General features: G+C 39.7%; 1 protein-coding gene across 1 annotated transcript in view; it reads right to left on the reverse strand.

Annotated features, from left to right (window-relative positions):
- IL7R (interleukin 7 receptor) overlaps positions 1 to 11,334 on the reverse strand; it is an 82,256-nt gene that overhangs the window by 60,619 nt on the left and 10,303 nt on the right. The window contains exons 3-4 of the mRNA XM_023523670.1: positions 10,006 to 10,245; positions 9,723 to 9,845 (exon numbers count right to left, since the gene is read on the reverse strand). Coding sequence (XP_023379438.1) covers positions 9,723 to 9,845; positions 10,006 to 10,245 — 363 coding nt within the window. The remainder of the gene's footprint in view (positions 1 to 9,722; positions 9,846 to 10,005; positions 10,246 to 11,334) is intronic.

Genomic DNA, 11,334 nt, shown 5'->3' on the forward strand with positions numbered 1-11,334 from the left:
CATCTATATCTATATCTATATCTATATCTATATCTATATCTATATCTATATCTATATCTATATCTATCTATAGCTATATCTATATATCTATATCTATCTGTCTATATCTATATATTTATCAGTTCCTCTGCATATGTGAAGTGTGCATACATTTAAGTGTGTGGCCATGACCTGTACACACAGTTGCAGCTGAGGTCTGACCACTGCAGATCAGAGGAAAATCAGCATCTCCCTTACTACTGCAAATGCTTTATGGACACTGAATTCTTTAGGGGTCACATCACACAGCAAATTATATTCAGTTTACTTTGAACAAAACCTTTTGTGTTTATTTTTAAATATTACTAAGTCATATTGTCCTCCATCTTGTGCTTGTGCAATTGGTTATTTGTACCCAAGTTTTAGGGTTAATATTGGGTTCCTAGTCTGTGTCTATCATTTACCAGCTGTGAGACTTTGTACAAGTTACATAATCTCCCTAAATGTCATTTTCATTACATGTAAATGGCAATCTTAAAAGTACCTATTTTACAAAGTTGTGAGGACTGAATGAGATCATGCCTGTAAGCTCTCAGCACACTACCTGACTCATACTGAACCCTCAATAATAATAGCTATTATTATCTATTGTTACCTATTATTAACATCTTAACCTTGTTATTGGGTCCTCCTTCTCTTATTAAACATAATTTAATTCAAATCTCTTCCAATGTTGTCGACCATAATTATAATTTGCTTGGCTTCTGTCTCTCTCTTTGAATTTATTTATTGATGTTTTGTATCACAGAGGTGAATTAGACAGACATGGTCAGTATCTCCTATAGCTAAGTGTCCGTGAAGGAAGAGAGATAACGAATAATTCATGTGATCAATATTCTGTTTGCTAAAGTCATCCCACCAACATTCACTCCAATACAAATTCACTTGTCTTTGCATTCAGCCTATATTTGTTTATCTCGTTCCCAAGGATGTCAAGAAGGTATCATGAAGAACCTTGTAAAACACCACATGATATCTAGAGGAAAGCAACCAGGATAAAAGATTTCAAATCCACCTCACAAAAGTGATATCTAGAGGAGATGGTAATATTTAGTGCAAAAAAAAAAAAAAAAAAAAGCGAGAGCAGTTACACAGAGTGGGGTGGGGGGCAGAGAGGGAGAGGTGGTGCAAATAATGGAAGATGCTACAGAGGGAGACACTTTGGTCAGTGAGTTTAATGAGGAGGAGAGAAGGTAGCCAAAGTTGGCATAAACTTCCAATGAGGACAATACTGTGTTGGCAGAAAAAGATCTAGAAGTAGCTAGTTCAAGGAGTTCATGCTAATACCTCCTGGACCTATGATTTAGAAGAAATGGTGACTCCCTTGCAGGCTTTCTCCAGGAATTAATCTGAGATATCAATCTTTATTGAAGAGGAAGAAATGGCTCTTTGAAATAAGTGGACATTGAGAGTCAGGTGTGAAGGAAGAAGAGACCTACATAGGGGAAGAAAGAGAAGAGAAAGAAATTGCAGAGGATTTTCACTTTTTTGAAAAAAGCCATTACCATACTAAGATAGGTGTTTCGTAAGAGTAGGTGGTGTAATGTAAACTTTCAGAAAGTAAGGGACATCTGTGTTCCTCTGTTCCCCTCTCTAGAATAACTAGAATTATCCGGTAATAACTAGAATTACATGTGAATCAGTGCAACTGAAAGTTTGAAATCTCTGGCAGAGTTTCTTCTCCATCTCTGAAGCATGCTTCTGGGTCACCATCCTCCATTATCTTGAAGACAAGAGTTCTGGGAACGAAGCTTTGCGAGAACCTTAGCCCATAAGAAGCAAATTTAGGAGATGCGTCACTCTCTAAACGTAGAATATAATTCCCACTGATAATAGAAATCGTCGCTGGATTGCTCATTATTTTAGTGATCAATCTAAAGGTGATATTTTGATACATTTTGCACAAATGTACTGACACAATTTAAAGCTGACTCCGATTTGAGTCTTAGCTTCTGGGGCATAGCAATCAAGAAAATACACAAAATCCCTCACTTCATGGAACTTAAAACCTGGTGAAGTGACAGACAAGCAAAAGAGTAAATATGAAGTTTGTCAGACATTAAGTGCAATGGAAACAAATTAAAGTGGGGGTGAGGTATGTGGAGGTGGTGAGTTATTTCTATTTTGTGTTCTGTGTTAAGGCAAGGCTGTACTGACAGTGTTGTTTGAACGGAGACCTAAAGGAAGTCTGGGGACAAGCCATGCAGAGATTTGGGAGAAATTCTAGGCAGAGAGAAAAACAAGTGCAAAGTCTCTGAGGCAGTAGCATGCCTGGTAAGTTCCAGGATCAATAAAGGGGATTTGCCACTTAAGCAGAGTGGTTAAGGGGGAGAATAGCAGGAGATGAGATCAGAGAGGCAGACCGAGATGAAGACTTGGACTAGATTCTGCATGAGATGGGACACCAGTAGAGGGCTGGAGTAGAGGGGTGATAAGATCTGACGTGAATTATAAAAGACTCACTCTGTTGGCTGTAGATTTGCAATGGCTATGTGTTTGCAATGACTCTGAGCTGTCCATGTGGTAAACATGTGGACAGTAAGAGAGAAGTCCGGTTTTCTGGAGAACGGAATAGAAATTTCAGCATTAGTCTCTGTAATACCCATAAAATCATGGAAAGGGATGAATCATCCAGGGACTGGCTGTAGAAAAGACTGAACACTCAGGCCTCCCAACATTTAGAAGGAGATCCAGCAACATTCAAAAACGGTGGATCCAGCAAGATATCTTCAGAAAGAGTAGCAACTCTGGAGGCTCAGAGGGGTTTCATAGGAGCCCAACCGCTGAGGATAGACACATTATTACTCACTTAAAACAAAACAACAAAAACAAAAAAAAAAAACAAAAAAACACTTTCTTGAGATAAGTATCATTGAATTTGAGTCATTAATTTATACAGCTGAAATGATACAAGTGTATATAAAGGAAACAGTTATTCTATTATGAAAGAATTATGAATAGACAATAGCGACATGGCTGCACTAGCAGTTGACAATGCATTCTTTTCCTTGGCTAGTGAGATGAACCCTGGAATATTATTGCATGTGGAGCAAGAACTACTAAAGGTACATGCAGAACTGCCCTGATGTGGAGCTTTGGGGGAATCGTCGTTGCATCTGCGTCATGTAGACACTTCTCGTAGGGATTATTCATCTGTTGATTTTTGAACATATTGTTCTAGTGCCTTCTAGTTACAGATACACTTCAGAATACATTCCTTCTTTGGATTTTTGCTCTGAAATTTAAATTTATTACAGAATATTCTTTGAGTTAAAGAAAGCCCCCCTTTCAGTGTTCCTCGTAGCCTGGCAGGGGTCATTTCCACACTTACAATGATGATAACATATATGACAAACACCACGTTTACATTTGATGGTTAGAAGATTCATTGCCAAATTATAAAAATCACATTCTTTTGCCTTTATTTCTTTTCCTCAAGAAGTCTTAAAGGAGATCTCTCTCCATCGCTTCCTTGTGCATGCTACTCCTTTGGAGAATTATTTTCATAGCCTAGGAAAAGAGATTCAAGGGGAAGTAACAAATATTTATAAATGATTTAGGACTAATGATCATCTACTACACGGCAGTGATTAAACAGAAAGTGAGTTTTTATTTTTTTTCCTTTGAGAAATTTGTTCTCTATTTAGTTTGAATCCTGCAGCTTACTAGTTGTATCCCTGGAAAGATATCAGAGATCTTGGAGCCCGCTTTTCCTCATCTAATGATAGAATTGTCATATTAGATTAAATAACACTTGTAAAAGCAACTACACAGAATTTGGCACAAAATGGGAAACCCAAAATATTACTACCCTATTATCTAATAAAAGACAATGTTTATCTCCTATTAAAGGAAAATTCTAATGCCAATTTAATCACGCCTACAGATTTGTAGAATTTTAGAACAGCGGATTATTAAGAGAATGGGGATTGCCTAATTTCTCCATTTTTTTAAAATATCAGGGTAGAATGATGTTTTCCATCCACTTATAATACCCAGCTAGCTTACATTTTTAATCATAGATGTTTTTAAAATAAACTTAAAATATCATCAGAATGTAGAAGGGGTACAAACACATGTGAAAAAATGTAGAATTATGTCAATGCACTTTCTAGGTTTTTTTCCCCCTCAAGTCTAGGGAAGTACCTTAAAAATATGTTTCTTTTCTTCAGAGCTGAGTTCTAAAGGTCTTGATGTGACTGTGGTAATTTTACTCACAAATGCTTGCATAATTCATGATCAGAGGTGCTCCCTGCCAAGTGACGTGCACATTGCTTATATCAGTCACTGCCAGGAATCAGAGTGAATTATTTTCTTGAGGGACCTTTTCATTGAAAACTCAGATCTCCTTCAGTCAAAGGCTAATCTTGAGTAAATAAATAAAAAAGAACAGCTGCTCACCATTGACCTTTCTGGTCCTGCCCACCACAACTCTTAATTACATATCTTCTTTGACTAATACACTTAGAATAACTAATGCTGATATAGACTGGTAGCTTGGGGATTAAGGCATGAGCTGATCTGTGGTTGTCTGAGGAGGGTTATAAACTCCAGATATTTAAGCCAAACTTGGCTAAGTTTAAAGTCAAAATCAGGGCCCATAATCTTCAGGAGCAGGTAACTGAGTAAAGCCTGAAAGCATCTGGAAATGTTAGACATGGGTGCTTTGAAAATGCAAAGTGCCGAAGCAGCCATCATATTTTGTTATAAAGATAAAAGAGAAGGTTGGAGTATATTTTGAAGTGAGATACCTTGATAACAAAATGGAATAAAAGTGTCTTCAAGTCACGCTCATATTTATAGGTATTTCGTCCTCATTTAATTGGGTTCTTACAGAAATTCTCCTGTGACATTCTGATTTTAACATCAAAAGATTTGTTTCTATCTCCTATTGAATGGAAACCTTAATTTTGAGGATATATGCTCCATTTATTGGTTTGTTAAAAGAAATTTACATTTGCTCAGAATGTGTTCATTGTAAGAAACTACATTTCTTAGGCTGGTGTAGAAAATCGTGCGTTCGTTTGCATTTGTAAATACATTTGTCATAGGAGATTAATTGATTTTAGTCACTAATAACCCAGGTACAGTATTCTCATCGATCTTGCTACATTTAACCAAAGTGTTTTCTTAATAATTTAGGAATATTATTTGAAAATAACCTCTTGGTATAAGGTCTATGAAAACTGAAGTTAAACAAGTGACTTTAATTGAATAACTATAAAATGCAACATAAAATCTGAATTTTCCACAGAGGTATTGACCACATGGGGCTTCCTGGGGCTTCAACTTAGACCTTTCGTCACCGTGGTACTGCATCGGTGAAAGCTGCCTTTCTTTTCAAGAGCGGATGCTACACTCAAGCAATGACATGTCAGCTTATTAGTTCATCCACATATAGTTTTACATAGCTCAGAAATGTTTGCTGTGTACCACAACTAACAGACCAGGAACAATAGTAATAATAATAATGTCTTAACGTGTATTGAGTTATTTCTATCTGCCAAGCACTTGATACGTATTAAGTCCTTTAATCTATATAAGGACATTGTGAAGTATTTATGATAACTAACCCTATTTTACTGATGGGGAAACTAAGGCACCGTGAGGTCACTTGCCCAAAGTCACACCATCGGTAGGTGTGACTGCAATCAGTGTGGCTCCCAAGCCAGCTCGCCTAACCACACGCCAGACCTGCCCCCTCATGGGAGCAAAAATAAAAATATCAGAATAAATATGCATACTCAGCTCTTTCAAATCTGTATTTTTAAAATGTTGCTGCTTCCAAATTCAAACTTCGCAAACAGCTGTTGCCTAACAGCTCTGTTGGGCAACAACATTTACTTCCCACTGTTTATGACAGCAAACAACATTTTAACCTGAAAAACCACACTCTAGCTTTTGCTCTACTTATCTTGAAAGATCTTTAAATAACATCACTGTGGTTAAAGTTCATTTTAAAATGTGATCTATTTACTTGTACATGGATATCTGGAGCAAAAAATGATGACAAGATGAGTGCAATAGTACCTGCATCTTCAGAGATCTTTTTCTTTCTTTTTCTTTCTTCTTTCTTTCTCTCTTTCTCTCTTTCTTTCTTTCTTCTCTCTCTCTCTCTCTTTCTTTCTTTCTTTCCTTCTTTTCTTCCTTCCTCCTCTCCTCTCCCCTTCCCTTCCCTTCCTTTCTTTCCTTTGTTCCTCTTTTCTTTCTCTTTCTTTTTTCTTTTTTGCTTAGTGAAAATGAAAAGAGAGCATCTCAGTGGAAAGGGAAGCTCTTTCATTTTAGAGTATCAGAATTCAGGCTTTTCAGGTTGTACGCTCGACTCTCCTTGATTCGTAATCATATGAATGAGCTCCGATGAGGGTGGGCCACTGCCTTTCATTAGCTTCCTCTGTGAGCAATAGGGAGGAGATGGGACAGACAAGGAGAAGAAGCCGACTCAGCAGAAGCCCTCTGGCAGTGAAGGAACTAGACCGAGCTGACTGACTGAGTGGCAGACAGACTAACGCTCTTCCTGCCGTTCGAGCGTCAGGCCATGCTGGCCCTGTGAAACTGCTTCCCGGAAGGTCAGACCCCCGCCTTCCCCCACTCAGCCTAAGGGGTCTTGTGTACCAGGGGAAATCAGAGAATGTGCAGAGTGGGTTTCGGTGGTCAGTGTTATCAAGGTGCTCCTGGAACATAGCGGGCAGCGGCCCAAAATGTTAGCTATCCTGCGGCTCTGGAGACAGACCTTCACGGAGAGGAACGTGCTGTCCAAAATGCCGGTAGGATTTCAGCTGAGGTGCACTGCAAGCTGGTGAAACTCCTTCCAGAATGAACGAAGTCAGAATACCATTTTGGGGGTCGGGGGCTGACTCTCCAAAGCAGTCATCTGTTGGCTGTTTTCTTTTCTCAGGAAAATGACAAATAAAATCTTCTCTGCAAGTTAATCATATTCAGTCACTCTAGCCAGAGTAAGGATAATTCCAAATTGTGTAGGGAGTTTTTCTTCCATTAGGGGAGAAAATAATTGTGGTGTAATTTTATGCTCCTACTTGTTCTTTTCAACATAAGATAAATACTATTATCCATAATGCTAAGGGATTTTGAAAGTTATTTTAATGGTTCAGAATAAGAAGGCTGTCCCCTGAAATGCGGAACAAAACATGTAGGATGAAAGACAGTCTAAGTGGTGGACCTCTGGAACCCAGCTTATGCAAAATGGCGTTTGCCAAGAGGAAAGCAGAAGAGGGGCAGATCCCCGCGGGTGGTGACTCTCCCCCATCCTGCCTGTGACACCGACCCACCTGCCTCTCTCCACCCCGTTGTCTCATTCTGATGTGCTCTGTCCCCAGTAACTCTGACTTATGCCCTCCTCATCTTACTGAAAGCAACGAAATATAAGATGCTGCCAAGGGACAGGGGACACTCTAGTTTCAGTGCACACAGTACATGGCTGAATGTATGAATACAACGGCTTGGAATAACTGCCAACCATGTTCCAAATATTTCAGACCTATTTAAATAATGAGATACAAATAATTTTAAAAACAGCGTCCCTGTTAAATGTAGGGATAGAATGATGTGATATGGTTAAAAGACAAAGAAACACGTAGGGACAAAGAAATTAATACCATTTCACACCCCTGTTCAGAAACCTATCCATTCTCCCTTGCTTTTCAAATCAAATCCAAATTTCCCTGGGCGACATCTGGGTCCTTTGCAATCTGGCCTGATTTTACCAATCTCATCAGATCACAGACTGCTCTTCAGCCGGTCAGGGTCCTGCTGCTTCCATGCAGTCCTGCTTCTACCAACGGTCCCCAAACATTTTGGCACCAGGGACCGGTGCTCCTTTGAGAATCTAATGCCTCGTGATCTGAGTGGAGCTGAGGTGGCGATGCTAGCGCCGGGAAGCGGCTGCAAATACAGACGAAGCTTTGCTCGCTGGCCCGCTGCTCACCTCCTGCTGTGTGGCCTGGTTCCTAACAGGCCATGGACAGGTACTGCTCGTGGCCTGGGGGTTGGGCACCCTTTACCGATCTGTCCTTGCTGCTAGGATGCTGCCTTCTCTCCACTTCAACAGCAAAATCCACAGAGATGTCCTCTCCTCTTCCTTCACTTTCCCAAACCCTGGCCATCCTTGAAGACTCAGCTGCTGGCCTATACCCACAAAAAAGGTCCTATTTTTTGAATTTCTATAATTTTTGTGCTTGAGTGGTTTACCTTATATCACTCTCCTGTAGTCTTGCAGGTAAAAATTCTCTTGGGAACGGAAGTGGACTGCTTGAGAGCTGCAACTGAGTTTTATACTCATTATTCTCTCCTCCATGGATCCTATATTCCTGGCCTCAGGACTCAGTGCTTCGTACCAAACAGTAATCGTAACAGCCATCATTTCTGTCATTCTTGCCGTGTGTCAGATAGTATGCCAAGTGCTTTAGATGCACAATCTCATTTAATCCTTGCTACAACCCTTTAAGTAGGAATGGCTATTATCCCCATTTAACAGGTGAGAAAGCCAGGATCAAGAGAAAGTTAAGGTCAGGTATCTACTGCGTGGTGGACCAGAGGTTCAGTCCCATGACTTTCTGATTCCACAGCCTGTGGTCTTAAATGCTATAATCACACTTTACTGCTAGATGTGCTTAGGGTCTGCTCGCTTGTTAGAAATGAATTTTAATTATTACTAACATAGGTGATAAAATATGTATTAAAAAGGATTAGCAATGCAGAAAAAGTAGATTTAGTGCAAAGATATTTAAATCTGGATAGTTTCATTTCTGGGTATAAGGAGTTATCACTGAGAAGTCAGGAGAAATGCATTATACCACCTGTATTTTATCAAAGTGGAAGTGTTTTTATCTGAAACTTGGCAGACTTTTTAGTCAAATAAATAACTAGCAGGAGCCAAATAGGGGGACTTCACGCTGTCAAACTGGTTGTGAGAGGATTAAAGCATCTTGCCGCACTCGGAAAGGGGGTCAGCCTCTACCTCCCTTAGCCCTTGCTGTTGGAGACCTGGGCCCTGTCACGGTGAGGCACATTCAGCACGTGGAGTTGAAACCTGCTTGGTTATTGTGTGAGCTCGGAGCGGACAGTTCTTCCTTTCATCCTTCCTTCCTCCGCTGGGTGGGTCTGGTCTCTTTGGGTTTTGTCCTCAGTTTCCTCTTCTTGAGTACTATTTCCCTGATGGAACTGGCATCCAATCTTTCCTAGGCACTGTCACCCCATACACTTTGTGGGCAATGTGAACCGTGAGTGCGTAGCCCTTGGCTGGAGATTGTGGTCTTCTTAGTTCTCTTTGGCAAGGCAGGTTGTATTCTCCATACTCTTCAATCACGGGCTAGGGTCATTGGCTGGAACGCTCCAGGACACTAATCCTGCCATCCCCCGGGCTTTCACTCTCATCTACCTCCAGCCTTCTTGTATCCCCAAGGTGTCCCCATAGTCCTGATGAGGTGGCCGCATAGTGCTGAAGTTGCTGTCACTAGTGCTTACAGCGATCTCCTCTGTGCCGGGCCTTGCTGCCCTTCAGTACGTGGGCTGGCCTGTCTGGCCTGATGCTACTACGAGCTTAGCTGCCCCAGATCCTGCTCTGGCCACGTCTGCTAGTCCCCTTCCTGCTAGTCCACTTTTGAAATGTCCCACCATGCCCTGAACCTTAGCTCAGCCAAATTAAGATGCCTTTGGATAATACTCACAGGAATTTTATAGTCTGGATAACTTGCAATCAGATCTTGAATAAAAGGATGCTTCAGAAGAACAGCAACTTCAATGGGCTCCAGGTTCTTGGCACCAAGATCCTGAAATACTTTTGTGAAGTTCTTTAAAGAAGAAGAAGAAAAAAACGTTAATTAACTTTACAAAATTGAAGGTGTTAAAAAATGGTTTTACTTAATAAAGAAATTCCATAAAAATATGTTCGAAATTGGGGGCAAATTTCTTCTGTCTAGCCTGCCCCTTTTACAACATAATCTAACCCACCTCTGAATAAATGTTTCCTGTCTTTAGGTGGCTGGCAAATCTGTGAGCATCCTGTGCTTCGTTTCCTCCTCGGAATACTTTCAACAGTGTTTCCATGGAAATCTTTTCGGTGTTGGCATTTTCAGGAATTTCTTCTTCCTTTTCCTCCCTTTCCTCTCTTAGTTCCCTTTCCTCACTTATAAAATTTTCCTCGGGTTCAGGATAGTCTTCAATTGGACTTATATTGGTAAAGGAGTAGGTCTGTACAATTACGTGAAGAGAACATGAAATCAGACTTAAGTCTTCTCAGTAACAGAGTCATTTAGAAAACAACAGTTTTGTCATACACTTTTTCATGCAATAGAATGATGGTGCCTAGCTGGAAACTAGCTAAATGAAGTCCAGGAGAGAATATGCTTGCTGAGCTGGAAATCACGTAAAAATCCTAGACCAATTCTGCTGGTAGTTTAGAGGCCTCAGTGTAGAATGTGTCTTATTCATCTCTAAACATGCTTTGGCTTATTCCTCAATAAATGGACACTGGAAGGGATTCATGTAGCTCATGTCAGACTTCTTCATATTGATGTAGATTTTTAATAGGATTTGATTTAGAAATTGACTACGGACAAGAGGTTATGGCAAGTTCATTTCTCAAGCTTGATAGATTCTAGGTGCTTCAGGAACATAGGTTTGGATACCGGAAGTTAAACCTGATTAAACATTCAGAAGGGAAAATAGAAAACAAATTGAACATAGAAAGTCAGGTTGGGATTCTTACTACAGCTCTTTGGAACTCGGCCAGGAGCCATGAACTCAGGCATTTCGAGAATGGTAAAGAGCACATTACTGAAGTAATTTTTTGTGTATCAAATGCCTGAAAAATATTCCTACTCTTGCGCTCGGTAATTATAGATCTAGGAATTGATTCTAAAGAAATATTCACGTACAAAGACTTTTGTATGTAAATGTTCATTCAGTGTTACTTACAGAAAACAGAAAACCTAAGATTCTAAAAATGGGAGAATGGCAACATAAATGATAGTATATTTCTGTGATGGAATACTATGCTGCTATGAGTGTTTTGGTTTAAAAGAATACCTAGCGATGTGAGAAAACACTCATAGGATAAATGCAAAGAGAAAACAGAACACAAAGTAATCAACTGGGATCCTCACTTTCTTATATCTGCATACTTATTAATAAAAAGAGAAACAAATGCATTAAAGAGTTAACAGTGGTTACTTCTTGTTAGTGAAACAGGTGATCTCTTTTTTTACTTTGTTTTGTACTGTCCAAATTCTCTACAGTAGATTTATATTTACTGTATTTACCATAATGAATGCATATATG

This window comes from Pteropus vampyrus, unplaced genomic scaffold (genome assembly GCF_000151845.1).
Source record: "Pteropus vampyrus isolate Shadow unplaced genomic scaffold, Pvam_2.0 Scaffold400, whole genome shotgun sequence".
In the NCBI taxonomy this organism is placed as follows: domain Eukaryota; kingdom Metazoa; phylum Chordata; class Mammalia; order Chiroptera; family Pteropodidae; genus Pteropus; species Pteropus vampyrus.